The sequence below is a fragment of the Chrysochloris asiatica genome, unplaced genomic scaffold (assembly GCF_000296735.1).
Source record: "Chrysochloris asiatica unplaced genomic scaffold, ChrAsi1.0 scaffold00004, whole genome shotgun sequence".
Taxonomy (NCBI): Eukaryota; Metazoa; Chordata; class Mammalia; order Afrosoricida; family Chrysochloridae; genus Chrysochloris; species Chrysochloris asiatica.
Window position 1 is genome coordinate 4,164,156 of NW_006408522.1, and position 19,463 is coordinate 4,183,618.

At 47.8% G+C, this 19,463-nt stretch overlaps 1 protein-coding gene across 1 annotated transcript; it reads left to right on the forward strand.

Moving 5' to 3' along the window:
* Positions 1 to 12,760: 12,760 nt before the first annotated feature.
* PIF1 (PIF1 5'-to-3' DNA helicase) lies at positions 12,761 to 19,230 on the forward strand. Its single transcript, XM_006831537.1, has 12 exons — positions 12,761 to 13,324; positions 14,192 to 14,324; positions 14,402 to 14,527; positions 14,646 to 14,799; positions 14,905 to 15,019; positions 15,098 to 15,204; positions 16,218 to 16,357; positions 16,692 to 16,798; positions 17,616 to 17,703; positions 17,832 to 17,977; positions 18,767 to 18,958; positions 19,174 to 19,230. The coding sequence occupies exons 1-12, from the start codon at positions 12,761 to 12,763 to the stop codon at positions 19,228 to 19,230; spliced, it is 1,929 nt and encodes a 642-aa protein (XP_006831600.1).
* The last annotated feature ends 233 nt before the right edge of the window (positions 19,231 to 19,463 follow it).

Consider the following 19,463-nt stretch of genomic DNA (forward strand, 5'->3'; position numbering starts at 1 on the left):
AGTGAATCCACTGAGGGCCGGTCACTCCGCCGCTCACTCGCCGCGCCGTGCGAGCTCCGCCACCTCCATCCACTGCCAGCCGGGCGGCGGCTCTCTAGATTCTGTCCCGCCAGCCGCCTGAGGGCCCAAGAAACTTCGGGGAGGCGGGGCCGAGGGCGGGGACTGCCTTCCGGTGGCCAGGGGCGGAGCCAGAAGAGGGGAATAGCGGGGCCGAGAGGCCCGGACAGGGGCGGGAAGTGGGTGGGGCAGGGGCTGTGGGAGGAGCCGGAGGGGAGAAAGGTTTCCCGGACTTGCGGAGGGAGGAGGACTGGGAGGGGGTAAAGGATGAGGTGAAGGGGAGGGCGGAAGAGAGGTGGCTTCCGGCCCAGAGGCGGAGGCGAGGGTGCGGGCGGGGCTCGGGGGCGGAATCGGGGTGGGCGGAACCGGGGTGGGGTGGAACAGAAGGAGCTAACGAGGCGCTGACTGCTGGTCCATTTTGAGGTCTTCTGAGAAGAGCGAGCTGCGGTTGCCGGACTGGAGGGGCTTCCCTGGACGGTCCAGAGATGGGGCACCAAGCAGCTCCGCTTCTTTTCTCTCCGACCTGGGACAGTGGCGACACTACTTCTGTTCTCCCTGAAAACTCCGGGCGGGGTCGGTTCTGGAACTCAGACCCTAAGGGTCTCATATAACGGAAAAGCCTGGAGCTGACAGTCTGAACTCCGGATTCTCTTTGGGGGAGTCACCTCTGCCTCTCAGAGGTCCCCAAACGCAATCCTTAGTGTGGCATCACTCAGAGCTGTTTCCTTCTCTGGTTCCCATATCTGAAACCCACCAATACCCCTACCCAGCAGTATTCTCTCGCAGACTTGACACCCTGCTGAAAAGTAGAGTGTAGGGTGTGGCACTTCCCTTCAGAAGAGGAGACCAGACTAGAAAGTTGTTGTTGTTGTTAAGTACAGTGGAGTCGGTTCCGACTCACAGTGACCCTGCACAGGGTTTCTGAGGCTGTAAATCTTTACGGGAGCAGAACACCTCATCTTTCTCCCATGGAACGGCTGGTAGTTTCGAACTGCTGACCTTGAAATTGGCAGCCCGACTTGTAACCACTACGTTACCAGACCCCTACACCCATTTTGGAGTCCTGGTGTGGCGCTGTGGGCTAATGTGTCAGACTGCAAAGTCATTTGAACTGCAAGCTCACCAGCTGCTCCTTGGAAACCCTATACAGGGTCACTATGGGTCAGAATTAACTCGACGGCACTTACCAACAACACCCATTTTGGACTTATGGCGTGGTGCTGTAGGGTCAACACAGGACTGGGAACCACAAGGCCATCAGTTCAAACCCACCAGCTGCTCCTTGGCATTAAACTCAACGGCATTTACCAACAACAACAACAAAACCATTTTACACTCTGTGTAAAGTAGACAGAGTGATGAGTCTACTGCACCCTTCCGCCCCAGTTCTCAGGGTCAACCCTTCCCCATGCCTCAACAGAACAATGGTGCCATCGAGTCGGCTCTGACCCATACCTACCCAGTATAGGGTTTCTGAGGAGCAGCTGGTGATCTTAAACAGCTGACCTTGTAGTTCAAACGGCTTTGCAGTATGGTGCATTAACCCACAGCGCCACACCATGAGAAATAAATGAGACTGTTGTTGTTATTAAGGGTTGTTGAGTTGGTTACGACTCATAGCCACCCTATATGGGCTTTCGAGGAGTAACTGGTGGATTTGAACTGCTCGGTTACAACTCATACCCACCCTATATAGGTTTTCAAGGAGTAGTTAGCTGGTGGATTTGAACTGCCAACTTTGAACAACAATCCAGTGCTGATCCTATAGCACCACACCAGGAAAAGATCACATGTTACATATGAGGTGAATTCACAGAGGAAGGGCACCAAAACCAGGAGAAAGGGGGCAAGACAATGAGGAATGTCATGATGTGTGTTACGTGTTTGTAGGGAGGCCAGATTGGAGGGACAGACAACTCAGTGTAAGGACAGCATTGTAAAGCTATACTGAAATGACAACATTTTAAACTCAGAGAAATGGGAAACCACTGAAGACTTTTGCATGGAAGTAATGGATAGGATGTTTTGTATCTGTGCCATTTAATCAATCAGCAAAGCGTGCTGAGTGCTTCCAAAAATGAGGTGCTTTCCATCTCTTATCCAGATATAAAATGACATGTTTAAGGTTACTTGATTGGTATGTAGCGGAACTAGGATTCAAACCTTGCCTGACTCCAGTGTGTATCCTTAACCTCTCTACTAAATTACCTGTCTAGTAGCATCCGTTTGACCACGCTCCACAAGACCAGGGCCGGGCCTTGGAGAGCTAGTCAGCCAGCAGGAGGCTAAGCAAGTCCTGAGAAGAGCTATGATTAAGCAGTACACAGCTCAGCTTGTGGTGAGAGCCAGTTCCCAGAAGAGGGGCGAGAGTAACTGGATTGTATTCTAGTGATGTAAGCTGAATAGAGGAGTGGGGAAAATTCTGAAGAAAGAACATCATATACAAAAAAGAAACATAGAACATCCTGATTTGTTAGAGGAACTGTAGACAGTTTCTGGGTGGTCATAATGCTTGGTTGGGGTGGGAGTGGAATGAGCAGAGATGCTGACCAGGAGCCCGAAGGAGCCAGAGACATGAAGGGATTTGAAATTACTCCTGCAATTAACTGTGAGCCACTAGAGAGTTAAATCAGGGTGTAACATGATTCCATTTTCGTTTTAAAATCTCACTTTCATGGCTGTTGTGTGAAGAATGGAGTGATGCATGGGAAAAAGACAAGGAGGTCTACTGAGTAGGAGACTGTTATAGAAATCCAGGGTAGGAACTGATGGGGCTTGAGCCAGAGCAGTCCTTATAGGAGGGACAGTTTTAAGAGATATGAAGAGATAGAGGCCAAGACTTGGGAGAATGGTTTAATTATTTATTGATTTATTCATTCAAAAATAATGTATTGAAAGTCTACCATGTATCAATGTTCTAAACACAAAGGAGCTAGCCATGAACCTGGAAGGTGTGGTCCCTGCCATCATAAAGCTGTGAAAGAGAATGGACAGGTAACTAATCAAATGAAAAGTATAACAACAGGATGAGGTAAATTCAATAAGGAAATAAGCAAGATACTGAAATAGTAAGTGAGGGAGCCCATTTGGTGTGGGTTAATGCGCTGGACTTTGCCGGTTTGAACCACAAGGTCGGCAGTTCAAGCTCACCAGCTGTTCCTCAGAAACCCTATACAGGGTTGCTATGGGTCGGAACTGACTCAACAGCACTTAACAACAACAACAACAAAATAGTAGGGAGAAGCCAATCTGAAGAGGAGATATATTTCAGCTGAAACCTGAAAGATGAGAAAGAGACAGCTAGGGGCGAGGCTATTTCATGCAGAGGGAAGACCAGGTGTAAAGATCTGACATAGGAGTGAGTGTGGGGTGTTCAAAGAACACTGAAGAGGCCAGTGTGATAGACAAGTTGTAAGCTAAGAAGAGTGTGGTAGAATTGAGGTCCCATTGGTATGAAGGGGAGTTGGCCTCAGGGTATGTATGGTAAAGATTATAGGCTATAATTTAAAAGGAAAAATTTAAGACATAGCTATTGAGGACTTTTAACTAGGGCAGTGGCAAACTCTGAGTTGTATTTTTGAAAAGATCCCATTTGCTGTACAGGGGCCAGAGTGGAAGGTAGAAATCTAGTGAAGATTACTCCAGTGAAGACTGGGAATCCAGGAGAGACACAATGGGCTGCTCACTCTAGGGTGTGGAATTGGAATGGGGATGGAGGAAAGTGAATAGATTAGAAATACATTTTGGAGGTAGAAACAATGAGGTGTCAGTGATGGATTGGATGTGGTAGGTGAAGAACTCAAGAATGTGGTGTGGGTTTTTAACTTGAGCCAAAAATGGTGCCATTTACTAATATGATAACGACAAGGAGGAAAACAGATGTACAAGGTATTTGGGGAGATTAAAACCTCCTTTTTTGGAGAAAGTGAACTGACATGACTAATAAATAGGCATCTACATAGAGATAGGGAGTGTGGTGGCTCCGTTTGATAAGCATAAGATCCGCGGTTCCAGCCACCAGCTGCTCTGAGAAAGATGAAGCTTTCAGCTCCTGTGAATACTCAAAGCCTCAGAAAATCTATACTGTGTAGCTATGAGTCAGAAACACCTCGAAGGCACTTAACAAATGTGGAGATAGGTGGACAAATGGAGATACTGTCTGGAATTCAGGGAAGAGGCTGGGGATATACTATTAGAAATCAGCATGTAGTTGATGATTAAAACCGTGGAATTGAAAGAGATGGGGGGGGGGGAATGTCCAAAGTTGGTGGCCTCCTACATTGAGCAGTCTGGTTAAGAAGAGGTTAACAAGGAGCAGCCAACAGGTAGGAAGAAACTAGAAGAGTGTTATGTCCTGGATGAGGATTCCAGTAGGGAGTGGTTGTTGATGTTTTTAAGTACCTTCGAGTCAGTCGGTGTAGAGGCATGTTGTTGTTGTTGTTAGGTGCCATCGAGTCAGTACCAACTCATAGCAACCCTATGCACAACAGAATGAAACACTGCCTGGTCCTGGGCCAACTCACAACAATTGTTGCCACGCTTGAGTCCACTAATGCTGCCATTTTACCAATCCACCTCGCTGGGGGTCTTCCTCTTTTTCTCTAACCCTCCTCCTTACCAAACATAATATTATTCTCCAGTGACTGGTCCCTTCTGATAATATGTCCGAAGTATGAGAGATGACGTTTGGCCATCCTGGCCTCTAAAGAGCACTCTGGCTGCACTTCTTCCAACACATATCTGTTTGTTCTTTTGGCAGCCCATGACACTTTCAATATTCTCCTCCAACATCATAACTCAAAAGCATCAATTCTTCTACAGTCTTCCTTATTCACTGTCCAATCCATCTCATTGGGGGTCTTCCTCTTCTTCTCTGACCCTCCACCTTACCAAACATGATATCCTTCTGCAGTGACTTGTCCCTCCTGACAATATGTCCGAAGTATGAGACGAAGTTTGGCCATCTTGGCCTCCAAGGAGCACTCTGGCTGCACTTCTTCCAAAACAGATCTATTGGTTCTTTTGGCAGCCTATGGCACTTTCAATATTCTCCTCCAACACCATAAGTCAAAAGCATCAATTCTTCTATGGTCTTCCTTATTCGCTATCCAGCTTTCACATGCATATGAGGTTATTGAAAATACTATGGCTTGGGTCAGGCACACCTTAGTCCTCAAGCGACATTTTTGCTCTTCAACACTTGAAAAAGCTCTTGTGCAGCAGATTTACCTAATGCAATACGTCATTTGATTTCTTGACTGCTGCTTCCATGAGTGTTGATAGTTGATCTAAGAAGAATGAAGTCCTTGACAACTTCAATCTTTTCTCCTTGATAAGAATGTTGTTTATTGGTCCAGTGGTGAGGATTTTTGTTTTCTTTACATTGAGATGCAATCCATACCGAAGGCTATGGTTTTTGATCTTCGACAGTAAGTATTTTAAGTGTAGACGCATCGCCACCCCAATATAGTGTTTCCTATATAGGGTTTCTTAGGTGTGGCTGTTGAATTTAAACCACCGACTTTGCGTTCAAACCGACCTTGTGGTCCAGTGCATTATCCCACAGTGCCACACCAGGACTCCAGGGAGTGGTTAGCTGTGTAGAATAATACTGGAAGAAAGTCAACAAATTAAGTGTCTGTTGCCCAGTGTGATGAAGCAACGCCAGATGAGATAGTGCTCTGGAAGCTGGAAGACCCACACCCTCTCCAGTTCAGCCCCTCTCCAAGTTTAGGGCCCTCAAGTAGGGGATGGAGAATGAAGCAAAAGTTTGGGCACAAAATGAAAAACAAAACAGTAAAGTAGGTGGGAGTTGAGTTTGAATTGAGATAAAGTCAAAAAAGGCACTTTGTAAACTGATCAGCCCTGTGCTAATGTCATTGTTATTATTAATGAGTCAGGGATTGTACTGAGACCTCCCAGTAAAAGGAATGTAGATAATACGGAAGGAAATTTCATAATAAAAGAAAACCCAGATCTCCAGAGAGCTTCCCTTAAAAACAAGCATCTGGTTAGGCGAGAAGAGGGGCAGTGGAGCGCTTCACTAGGAATTGACCTCACCGCGGCAGCAGAGAGCAAAGGACCTAGCGGATGCAGAAAATCGCCCAGAAAAAGGAAGTCCGGCCCTAGCTTGGACGTCGCTTCTAGCTCCGCCTCTCTCCCTCACCAGCTAATCAGGATCGGCCTGATGGGACAGGGGGTGAGGTTACTGAAACGCAGCTGGAGAACCGTTTACTTAGAGCGCGGTGGTGTCTAAGGTCTAAGTTATTCATTTAATTCCTTTCCCTATAAGGACTTCACTGTTGTTCCTCTTACAAAAACCTGGGTGACAAACTATTTTGGGAAAAGATCTGACAGTTTCATATACAACTAAACATATGTCTATCCTAAACCTCACCTACCCTAAACCCACTACCATCAAGCCCATTCTAACTCACAGTGACCCTATAGGACTGAGGTTTCAGGACTGTAAATCTTTACTTGCTGATGACGATCAAAGACCACAGCCTTCCGCATGGGTTGTACCTCAATGTAAAGAAAACAAAAAATCCTCACAACTGGACCAATAAACAACATCCATATAAATGGGGAAAAAAAGATTGAAGTCGTCAATGATTTCATTTTGCTCTGATCAACCATCAACCTCATGAAACCAGCAGTCAAGAAATCAAGAGAGGTATTGCATTAGGTAAAACAGCTGCACAAGACCTCTTTAAAGTGTTCAACAGCAAAAATGTCGACTAAGGTGCACCTGACACAAGCAATGGTATTTTCAATAACCTCATATGCATGCCAAAGTTGGACAATGAATAAGGAAGACCATAGAAGAATGGATGCATTTAAGTTATGGGGTTAGAGGAGAATATTGAAAGTGCCATGGACTGCCAAAAGAACAAACAGATCTGTGTTGGAAGAAGTACAGCCAGAGTGCTCCTTGGAAGCCAGAATGTCCAGACTTCGACTCTCATACTTCGGACATATTATCAGAAGGGACCAGTCACTGGAGAAGGATATCATGTTTGGTAAAGTGAAGGGTGGGAGAAAAGACCCTCAATGAGGTATATTAGCACAAGTGGCAGAAGCAATAGACTCAGGTGAAGAAAAAATTGTGAAGTTGGCCCAAGCCCCACCAGTGATTCATTTTGTTGTACATAGGGTCGTTAAGAATTGGTCCTGACTCAATGGCACCTAAGAACAAAACAAAATCCTATGGAAGCAAACTGCCTCATCTTACTTCCCCAAAGTGGCTCCTGGGTTCCAACAATTAATAATAGCCCAATCCTTAGGTTCTAGGTATGTAACCAAATAAAGCATAAATTTATAAAATTGGACTATCAACAGTACTGGAAATGTGGTTAGTGTGACAAAAAAAAAAGTTAATTTAATTTTAATTAACTTAAATTTTAAATTAAATAGGCATATATTAAGGAACTTCAAAAAGTTCATGGAAAAATTCCATTTATCTTTTAATTCAATTTTCCAATAACTTTGAAGCTCTCTCCTATGGATGTTGCTGTTGTTGTTGTTGTTAGGTGTCATCGAGTCAGTACCGACTCATAGCAATCCTATGCACAACAGAAGAAAACTCTACCCGGAATGCTCATTCTCCCCAATGTTGGCCATAGCTTGTCATGATCCACACAGTCAAAAACCTCTGCATAGTCAATAAAGCACAGGTAAACATCACTCTGGTATTCTCTGCTTTCAGCCAAGATCTGATATCCCTTATTCTATTGTCTAAGGAGCTCTAGTAGCGTAGTGGTTACGAATCGGGCTGTGAACCACAAGGTCAGCAGTTCGAAACTACCAGCTGCTCCCGTAAAGATTTACAGCCTCAGAAACCCTGTTCAGGGTCACAATGGGTCGGAACCAACTCCACGGCACTTAACAACAACAACATTGTCCCTGTCTGAATCCAGCCTGAACCTCTGGCAGCTCCTTGTCAATGTACTGCTGTAGCCATTTTGAATTATCTTTAGCAAAACTCTACTTGCATATGATTTAATGACATTGTTGAATGATTTCCCCATTCCATTGGATCACCTCTCTTTGGAATGAACACAAATATAGATCTCTTCCAAAAAGTTGGCCAGGTAGCTATCTTCCAAATTTCTTGGCATAGATGAACGAGTGTTCCCAGTGCTCCCTTACTTTGTTGAAAGATTTCAATTTTTATTCCTTCAATTTCTGGAACCTTGTTCTTTGCCAATGATTTCAGTGCACCTTGGACCTTTTCCTTCAGTATCATTGGCTCTTGATCATATGCTACCTCTTGAATTGCCTGAACACTAACCATTTTCTTTTTGGTCTAGTGACTGTGTATTCCTTCCATCTTCTTTGGATGCTTTCTACATCATTCAATATTCAATACTTCAATATTGCAAGTTGAGGGTTGAATTTTTTCTTCAGTTCTTTCAGCTTGAGAAATGCTGAGCATGTTCTTCCCTTTCAGTTTTCTAACTCTAGGTCTTTGCACATTTCATTATAATATTTGACTTTGCCTTCTCAAGCTGCCCTTTGAAGTTTTCTTTTCAGCTCTTTAACCTCTTCATTTCTGCCTTTTACTTTAGCATCTCTATGCTGTAGAGCAAGTTTCAGAGTCACTTATGACATTCATTTTGATCTTTTCCTTTTTTCTTGTCTTAATGACCTTTTGCTTTATTCTTGTTTGATGTTTTTGATGCCAACCCACAACTCTTCCGGTCTTCGGGCATTAGTGTCTAATGCATCAAATCTGTTCTTAAGATGGTCTCGAAATTCAGGTGGGATATGTTCAAGGTCATATTTTGGGTTTTGTGGACTTGTAAATTTTTCTTCAGCTTCAGCCTGAACTTGCATATGAGCAACTGATGGTCTCTTCCACAGTGTCCCCAGGTCTTGTTTTGGCTGGCGATATGGATCTTCTTCCACTGTCTCTTTCCACAGATGTAGTCAGTTTGATTTTTATGTATTCCATCTGGTGAGGTCCATGGGTATAGTCATAGTCCTCTTTTATGTTGTTTTAGAAAGGTATTTGCAATGAAGAAATCATTGGTCTCGTAAAATTCTATCATGTGATCTCTAGTACCATTTCTGTGACCAAGGCCATATTTTCTTACTACTACAGATCCTTCTTCTTTGTTTCCAACCTTTGCATTCCAATTACCAGTAATAATCAATACATCTTGATTGCATGTTTGGTCAATTTCAGACTGAAAAAGTTGATAAAATTCTTCAATTTCATCATTACTAGCTTTAGTGGTTGGTGCATAAATTTGAATAATAGTGGTATAACTGGTCTTCCTTGTAGGCATATGGATATTATCCTATCACAGACAGTTATGGATATTATCCTATCACAGACAGCTATGGATATTATCCTATCACAGACAGATCTTGAAATGTTCTTTTTGATAATAAATGTGATACCATTCCTTTTCAATATGTCATGAATGACATATTAAACCATGTGACTGTCAGATTCAAAATGGCCAATACCAATCCATTTCAACTCACTAATACCTAGGATATCAATGTTTATGCATTCCATTTCATTTTTTACAACTTCCAATTTTTCAAGATTCATATTTCTACACATTCCATATTCTGACTATTAATGAATGTTTACAGCTGTTTCTACTCATTTTGAATTGCTGTCCATCAGCAAATGAAGGTCCCAAAAGCTTTACTCCATTTGCATTATCATGGTCAACTCTAATTTGAGGAGGCAGCTCTTCCCCAGTCATATTTTCAGTGCCTTCCAACCTGAGGGGCTCATTTTCTGGCACTATATCTGACAAAATTCTGGAGCTATCTGATCGTATTCCACTGCTATTTGTAAGGTTTTCAGTGACTAAACATTCAGGAGTAGTCCGCCTCTCATTCTTTCTAGTCTGTCTTAGTCTGGAAGCTTAGCTGAAACCTGTCCAACCTGAGTGACCCTCCTGGTATTTAAAATACAGGTGGTATAGCTTCCAGAAATATGAAAGCTACCTAAGGATGACAAACTGACAGAGGAGTGGTGGATCTAAGTACTGTTGTTGTTAAGTGCCATCGAGTCGGTTCTGACCCATAGCGACCTTGTATAGGGTTTCTGAGGAGCAGCTGATGAGCTTGAACCACCAACCTTGCAGTTCAAATGGCTTTGCAGTCTGGTGCATTAACCCACAGCACCACATCAGGACTCCGGATTTAAGTACTAGTGGCCTCTATAGTCCTTGGTTCATGACTCCATTCACCATCTTAAAAATCAGCAGGGTAGCATCTTCAATCTCTGACTTCTTATTCAGACATTTCTCCTTGCCTAATTCTTCTTCCTCCCTTGTTTTCCTTACAAGGACCCAAATGATAATCTCCCTTCTTAAAATCCTTAATTTAATCACATCTGCAAATTCACTTTTTGCTATGGGAAGTAACCCATTCATAAATTCTGGTGATTAGTACAAGGACATCTTTGCAAGGGTCATTATTCTGCTCCACGGCAACCAACCAACCAACCAACAGTAACTTTGAGAATTTTTCTTAATTTATTTGTTTCCTCATTGGTAATGACCTAAGACACTAAGTTGACTACACTGAATAGGAAAAACATTTCTCATGATATTTTGATAGTAGCTTTATTGAGATATTATTCACACATAAAACAATTTACTCATCTATGTGTACATTTCAATGGTGTTTAGTATAGTCAAAGAGCATAACCATCAGGACATTTCAGAACATTTTCATCTTTCTCCCAATTTTACCTAAGGCAGCAAAAGCTGAGAGGTTAAGAAAACCTGCTTAGAGTATTATCTATCTGACAGGGCTGGGACAATTCAGGGGCTCAGTCCCATTCCTTAAATGAAGTCAGGCTAGTCATCTGGGACCGGTGTAGGATAGTTAAACCAGCAGTCTCTTCGGCTAGGTCTGGTTTCAAAGCATGGTTTTTTAAAAGTACTATATGACCTTGAGTAACACCTTTTGGCGCCGGGTTTTTCATCATTTGAACTATGAGAGTAATTCAATCCACTTTAGTTATCAAAATGTGTAAAATGAGGGGCTAGACTCACTTCGAAGATCCCTTCCAGCCATGTAATTCCAAGCTTCAATGAAGATAATTAAAAATAAATTCCCCAAGTGTCCTGTGCAACAGGAGAGAAGAATTCCCTGAACACAGGCTCACACGTTTCCCTTGTAACCTCGGGGCACCTGGCACCTTCTGAAAACGACCCTTTCAAAAGCAGAGCAGGGTGGAAAGAGTTGGGAGACTGTCAGTGGTTCTCAGAGCAGAAACTGGGATAAGGAAGACCGGAGGCAGCTCTTCCCCAAGTCTCGGCGATCCCAGCGGGTTCTAGAAGAGCGATATGGAGGCGGGTTCTGAATTAATCTTCAGAAAGACGTTAGAGCACATCACTAGACGCAACGCGGGGCCCAGCACCAGTTCCGCTCATACGTTCACTACACTTCTGTTGAATCGGATTCGACTCATAGCGACCAGGACTCCGCACTACACTTAGTATGCTCCATAACAATCAACTGCGTCCCTCCTGCGTGTGATTAGTACAGGCCGAGCTGCGGGCGTCAGCACCCAACTAAAGACACGCCTATTGACAATCCCCTACCTCTGATTGGCTGAAGAATTTAAAGCTCCGTCTGGTGATAGGGTAAGGTTCTACCCCGAGTATTTGAAAATTCCTAGTTGCAGAGTTTTGCATCCCCAGCCAGATCCGCTCAAGTTATTTTGTTCGTCCGTTTGCCGGAGCTACAGAGCACGAGAGCAGAAGAATAAGAGAGTGTCCGCCTGAACCCGAGGTGGGGAGTTGGAGAGTTTAAATTCTTCTTGCAAGGGTTGGGAACTTTTTTTCTGCCAAAATTTATAACATCATGCCCAGACCATGCAAAATTATCTATTTAAAAATTAGGGTGCTATATTTGATCAAACATTTAATTAACTCATCCCTAAATGATTTACACCCTCGGAAACCCTGTACAGGGTCGCTATGGGTCGGACCCGACTCGATGGCACTTAACAACAACAACAAAATGATGACTGGAACTGCTATTGCCTTGGCAGGGCCTTACCAAATGATTTCGCCGACCTTATATGGCCCTCGGGAGTCCTGGTGTGGTGCTGTAGGATAAACACTGGCCCTCAAGGTCGGTTTGAACTGCAAGGTAGGCGGCTGAAACTCACCAGCTGCTCCTCGGACACCCTATATAGGGTCACTATGAGTTGGAACCAATTCAACGACATTTATCAACAACATACGTTCCCCACCCCTGTAAGAGTTAGTTAGAATCTCTGCCGGGAGGGTGCAAATAAATGGGGTCAGACGGAATGAAGTGGGAAGCACAGACTCACCTTTGTGACTTATAAAGGAAAAGCATGAGCTTCCACTTATACACAAGGAATGATGAGAACAGTTAAACCAAGACCTGTATTTGGAAGACAGAAGGTTCTTATTACCTGGCAGCCCCCTGCCCTTATCACGTGGAATTTCCCTGCTTCCTAGAGAGTGGTCCCTAAGGATTCCCGTTTACACCCTGGATCTCTTGGGAGGGGTCTCCATTCTCCAGCCAATATGTTCCAAAATCTTGGGTGCATGTGACACCGCCCATCAGCCGCTCCAGAATTTGTAACCCATGTGTCCTCAACCGGATCCTCTAACTTTATACCTCCCAATATGCCCCTGAGCCCACCGTGACCCCTGCGTTCCCGTCCATTCGCAGACCAGCTTCTGCGATGCTGTCGGGCACCGAAACCGAGGCAGCACAGTGCGAGGATGCGGAGCTGCGATGCCGCGTGGCGGTGGAGGAATTAAGCCCCGGCGGGCAGCCACGAAAACGTCAGTCCCTGCGCACAGCAGAACTGAGCCTGGGACGCAATGAGCGCCGCGAACTAATGCTGCGGCTGCAGGCGCCGGGGCCAGCGGGTCGTCCGCGCTGCTTCCCCCTGCGTGCCGCTCGCCTTTTCACTCGCTTCGCTGCAACGGGGCGCAGCGCTCTGCGTCTCTCCGCAGAAGGCGCTCCCCGGCCGGGCGCCGGCGCCGTGCAGCTGCTGCTCTCCGACTGCCCCCCGGACCGCTTGCGGCGCTTCCTACGAACTCTCCGCCTCAAGCTGCTGGCTGCCCCAGGCCCCGGGCCTGCCCCTGCCCGAGCGCAGCTGCTAGGCCCGCGGCCCCGTGATTTTGTCACCATCAGCCCTGTTCAGCCTGAGGAGCTGCGACGCGCGGCGGCTACCCGACCCCCAGTGGCCACTCCAGTGAAGTTGTCGAAGAAGCCCCAAACTGGAACCGGACACTTTAAGGTGAGGACAGGAAAGGGAAAGCACCTTTGGGAATGAGTGTGGCATTTTTATAACAGGAAAAGACTAAGTAGGCCCAAATTTGAATGGAAGATAATAGGGGTGGTGGTATTTGAAGAGGCTGCTGGTTATCTCAGCGGATATGCCCATTTGAGTAGGAGGGGCATGTGGGAACTATGCATGTTTTCTCATAGTGCAATTCTTTGAGACTGGGTAAGACAGAGCAGGAAAAGGGAGCCCAGGCCAGAGCCTTGGGGAGCATCCACATGCAAAGAAGCAGAGAAGGAAGCCTGAGAAGGAAAATGAAAGTAGCCCAAGAAAAGAGAGAAACTTTGGGAGAGTGAAGTGGTCAGCAAAACCCTCCAATAAGATGAGGTAGAGAGGCAGTCAGACTTTGACAGGGCTGGTGAACTGGGACAGGTGTATGCAGACGATAGGCCTATGAGATACAGCAGCAGTGAAGATGGAGATGTAGTAAGAAAGGTCCCTGACTAGAGAGGGTTTTGCTTGCCTGTTCTGAGGTGAGAGAAACAGGTTTGTGACAGGAAGTAAGAAGAGGCTGGGTAAGCGGGCAGAAGGTTAGACAACCCTGCGGAAGGAGCTGGAGAAAGATCCAGATCCACACAAGGGGTGGAAGGGCACCAGAGGCGAGTTCCTTCCTCAGGGAGAGGCCTGGAGAGCCCTGCTGCCACCATCTCCAGATGAACCAGGGCTGGGGACACATCCCAGTTCATCTCTGCCCAAGGACTCTAAGGAGTGAGGCCAGCAAGGAAACAAAGGGCTTCCAGGCCTGGTATTATACCCAGGCCAAGAATGGGAGCAACATTAGGGAGGGGACCCTTAGGTAACTTTGTCCCCTACTTCCCCCAGGAAGCCCCAAGGTGGCCCCTGCCTGTGAAGAAGCTGAGCTTGCCCAGCACCAAGCCACAGCTTTCTAAGGAACAGGCTGCCGTGCTGAGGGTCGTCCTGAAAGGCCAGAGCATTTTCTTCACTGGAAGTGCAGGTAATAGAGGACAGAGCAGGGGTGGAGGAGCAAGGGACATGGAAGGGCAAATGGCTCTGACTTTGTCCTCTGCTTAGGGACAGGGAAGTCATACTTGCTGAAGCGTATCTTGGGCTCACTGCCTCCCACAGGCACTGTGGCCACTGCCAGCACTGGGGTGGCAGCCTGTCACATTGGGGGTACTACCCTCCATGCCTTTGCAGGTAAGTGGGCGTCTCTGGGGCTTGAACTAGGAGCAAGCCAGACCTGTGGGAAAGGGAAGGGAGTATGAGTTGAAAGGGGGCTAGGGGCTCAGTCAAGGCTAAATAATGTCACTCACAGGCATTGGCTCCGGCAGAGCCCCCCTGGCCCAGTGTGTGGCCCTGGCCCAGCGGCCAGGTGTGCGGCAGGGCTGGCTGAACTGCCAGCGGCTGGTCATTGATGAGATTTCCATGGTGGAGGCAGACCTGTTTGACAAGCTGGAGGCTGTGGCCAGGTCAGTGTATGAAGTGCGGACAGAAAGTAAAGTCTAGAGTCTGGTGGTCTTGATGTGGGGAACCTGTCCACCCCAGACCCTAAATCACCCCATGCCCTTCCCCAGAGCTGTCCGGCAACAGAACAAACCCTTTGGAGGGATCCAGCTCATCATCTGTGGGGACTTCCTACAATTGCCACCTGTGACCAAGGGCTCTCAGCCCCCACAGTTTTGTTTCCAGGTACTGCTCACCCTCTGGCCCACCCCCTCCGCCACGTGGGGGTCAGCTCTGCTCCCTGACTCATCCCTACCCCACCAGGCCAAGAGCTGGAGGAGGTGTGTTCCAGTGACCCTGGAGCTGACTGAAGTATGGAGACAGGCAGACCAGACCTTCATCTCTCTGCTGCAGGCTGTGAGGCTGGGCAGGTGGGCCCTTGTGAAAAGGGAAGGGACCACAGGGTGAAAGAGAAACACTGGGAACAGGGAGAAATGTTTGTCCTACAGGGAGAGGAGCCTTGGGCAGGACAAGGGAAAGATGGCAGATAGATACATAGAAGGAATTCAGAGATGTTCATAAGCCATTTTACAGATGCAGAAACTGGGGTTCAAAGAGGTGACGTAACCTGACCAAAGACATAGGCAATAGACAGCCAAAGTGGCCTAATTGGGATTGGAAGTCAAGTCTGTCTTGACTCCAAAATTCAAGTTCCTTCTGCTGTTAGAGTCTAAGAGGACCACTTGGTGGGGAGGTGGACAGCCCTGTAGACATAGGGCCTCCCCAGCCAGGACAAAAGACTGGAACGCAGTGGCTATTCTAATGGGAGAATGGAAAGGAGGCCAGGAGGGTAGAAGAAATAGGTCCAAAGCTGGGCCATGAAAGACAGGTTCAGCTGGGCATGAGATGGTGAGGGGTCTTCTTACACAGATGCGGGAGGCAGGTAGGAAGGTGTCTAGTACACATGGGGCATGAGAGGAAGGCTCGGTGGTAGAGCAGGTAGATGGTCCCCAAGCTGTACCCCTTCTCCTATTTGAGCAGCTGCTGTATCCAAGCTTGAGACTGGGGAAAAGAGAACACAGGCTGGAGTTTTGCCCCCAAGGCAGCATGCAAGGGCAGGGGGCTAGAGGATTATCCCCTAGAGGCTGATCTGAGTCCCAGGTTCCTTATCTAAATCTTCCAAACCTCTGGTCTGTGCTCTCTCACCAACTACCTCAAGTAGTTTCTCCTACCTGTCCACCCATGAGTCCAGCCCAGCACGCCCCGCCCCTTCTTCATGCTCATTCCCCATGTCTGGGGTCCAAGTGAGGAAGGGACAGAACAAAAAGCGGCTAGCAAATTGTCCTTTCCAGCCCAAAGTCTGGCTCATGACATGCTACTTGGGTCATAGACCCACATTCCCTGCGTTCATGTGGGCGCTGCCCTGACAGCCTGGCCCCCACAGGTGCTCAGCTGAAATGACCCGCCAACTCCAGGCCACGGCTGCCCACAAGGTGGGACGGGACGGGATTGTGGCCACGAGGCTCTGCACTCACCATGATGATGTGGTCCTCACCAATGAGAGGCGGCTACAGGACCTGCCAGGTGAGCAGGGTGCTAGGATTGGGCAGAGCCAGCTGCGGGAGCTCCCTGCAGCCCATCCATGAGGTCTTTTGGAAATCCATGCTGTCAGACTCAGTAGCCATAAAGGCCCTTATAGTTGCAGATGGGTATAGCGAATCGGCCAATAAGTGCTTGAACTGACACTTGAACCCAGATCTCTAGTTCCAAGGCCTCAGCTAAGCCTAAACTGTCTCCACAGAGCCCTTTCTTTAGCCACCAGACCCCTTTTCCTCCACCACACCCCCATCTAGCAAGTTTTTGGAAACTAAATCACAATTCAGTGATTTACTATCTATTTTTTCCTGACTTTTCCCAGGTGAGCTGCACAGCTTTGAGGCTCTGGACAGTGACCCAGAGCAGGCCCGGACACTGAATGCCCAATGTCCTGCTAGTCAGCTCCTTCAGCTAAAGCTGGGAGCCCAGGTAAGTGGGAAGCAGGACCTAGACCCTGGGAACTTGGTTTGTCCTGCATGACCTCCTTGTTTCTTGCCTTCTGCCCAGGCAGTTCCTCAACCAGTAGGCCCAGGCATGACCACACCCAACCTTCCTCCCTCCTATTTTCACTCTTCAGCTTTCCACTGCCCTTTCCTCCTTCCCCGAGAGCTCCAAGCAGAGTTGCCTTGGGCAAGTCCTTTCCTTTACTGAAGTGCAGTTTCATCATCTGTAACATGAGGTGCAAGTGACAGCTCCATATGACTGTCTTCTGTGCTGTACACTAAAATGTAAGGTCCCTGCTTCCACCCGTGGGGGGTAAATGGAATGGGAGACTTTCTTCAGATCCCAAAGGGCATCCACTAGGAAAAAAGCAAGTACAGTGTGCCGGGGTGAAGATGGTAGAAACTGGGGGTTATTCCTCAACACTGTGGCCCACTTACATACCTATATAGGATTTTCAAGACATCAATCTTTACAGGAGCAGACAGTCTCATCTTGCTCCATAGAGCAAATGATGGGTTAAACCTCGTAACTTGTGCTTGCTGCTCAATGCTTATTCCATAGCACCAACAGAGCTCTTTACTCAGGGACCCTTACTCACGCGCTGATACCTGCTACTTCACCGATCTTTACTACTACCTCCTAACGTCCCCTGAATACATGGTATCTTCCTTTGGCAACAAGGGAAAAACTGGGACCCAAGGATCACAGCCAATCAGGGACAGCCACGTGGCTCCAGCCTCTAAGCACAGTGCCCCCTGGAGGTGAGGCCGGCTCCTTTCCTCCTTTTCTTTTACTCTTGTAGGTGATGCTGGTGAAGAACCTGGCAGTGTCTCGAGGCCTAGTGAATGGGGCCCGAGGGGTGGTTGTTGGGTTTGAGGCCGAGGGGAGAGGTAAGTGATGGGGGAAGTGGCAGTCCTCCTGCCCCACTTTGGCTGTGCAGCAGTGAGGAGAAGGCCCCTGCTCCCACTGTGAGCCCTGAAGCATGGCTGAAAGCTTAGATTTCTCCATGCCTTTTCAGGGCTGCCCCAGGTAAGATTCCTGTGTGGAGTCACCGAGGTCATTCGTGCTGACCGCTGGACGGTGCAAGCCACTGGAGGTCAGCTCCTCAGCCGGCAGCAGCTGCCCCTCCAGCTGGCCTGGGCAATATCCATCCACAAGAGCCAGGTGAACACCCAGGGCTGGGGTGGGGACAGGGCAGAGGGTGGACAAGATAGGCCTGGGATACCTTGAGGGCTGTTTGTGGGGGGCGTGGTCTTGGAGGCTTTATGGGGATTGAAGTTACCCTGGATGGAAAACTCGGGACCCAGGAGTATAGAAACCTTCCTTTAGTGTATTTTCTACCCGCCCCATTCTCTGCCATTCCCAGACACATGTACTTTCCTCTGCCCTCTCCACCCCACCGTGTCGTGAGCCCCCTGTGTCCTGGTGTGGCACTGTAGGATAAGCACTAAACTGCACAGTCAGTTTAAATCACAACATTGGTGGTCCAAACTCACCAGCCGCTCTCAGAAACTCTATACAGGGTTGCTATGAGTTGAAACTGACTTGACGGCACTTAAGAACAATAACAACTAGATATGTTCAATTTAATCCTGCGTCGATATGAAGTATCGATATAATTATCATTCCCATGTTACAGAGGAAGACGCTGAAGTTCAAAGAGGTTAAGTAACGTGTCCAAGGTTACACAGCTAGTGAGTGGCAGAGCCGGGATTCTGCTCCAAGGCTGAGCTTTTTCCTTTCACCCTTAAACCTCAACTCTTATCCTAGATCTGTAGGAACGTCCTTCCTCAGGCACCCATCTGCTGTCAGCCCATGACCTCTGCTTCTAACATCTCTGGACTGGGTGAAGAGACCCAGGGGTGGAAGCTGGGCTGGCAACAATGGGGTCAGACTTTGGGGCACAAGGGCTTCAGGCTGAGGAGACTTCATCTCTGTTCCTCCATCTCCCAGGGCATGTCTCTAGATTGTGTGGAGATCTCTCTGGGCCGTGTGTTTGCCAATGGCCAAGCCTATGTGGCCCTTTCTCGGGCCCGCAGTCTGCAAGGTCTGCGTGTGCTGGACTTTGACCCCATGGTGGTATCCTGCGACCCCCGAGTGCTACGCTTCTATGCTAACCTGCAGCGGGACAGGGGGCTCAGTCTGGTAATAGGGAGTCACCCAATGGTGGGCTATATGACTGCAGAGGGGTGGGGCTGTGGGGTAGGACTGAGGAACACCCAGTGGGACCCTGGAGTGGGGATCAGTAGAACTCTCTGCTGACTCTGTTGGGGACTAGGCAAAGGGAAGGAGATGCTGGCCCCAGGCTGAGGCCCTAAGGAACAACATATCCATAATTAGCTTCTCTGGCTTGGATCCAGGAGTCCCCAAATGATGAAGAGGCAACCTCGGACCAGAATGTGGATCCCAACATCTGAGCTCAGCCCCAAAGAGAAGACCAACGCGTTTCCCCATCCTCCTGCTCACTGGTGGGGCAGGTCCCTAGGGGTAGCTGGGGAAGGGTGACTGTCTCCTAGCAGCTGATTCCTCCCCTTTGCCCTGGGTGAGCTGCTTCAAGGGCCAGGAATAACTATTTCTGTGCCAGCTGGGAAGGTGTCAGAGGACAAAGCTGTGTGTGTGGGCTGGCCAAAGAGCACAGGGTTCTGAATGC

What these genes read in the sequence shown, in the direction of transcription:
- PIF1 (XM_006831537.1), top strand. Translation starts at nt 12,761, where the DNA reads ATGCTGTCGGGCACCGAAACCGAGGCAGCACAGTGCGAGGATGCGGAG. An exon ending in AAGCTGGAGGCTGTGGCCAG is followed by an intron (nt 14,800 to 14,904) that starts GTCAGTGTATGA and finishes GCCCTTCCCCAG; the next exon opens with AGCTGTCCGGCAACAGAACA. An exon ending in GGGACAGGGGGCTCAGTCTG is followed by an intron (nt 18,959 to 19,173) that starts GTAATAGGGAGT and finishes GCTTGGATCCAG; the next exon opens with GAGTCCCCAAATGATGAAGA.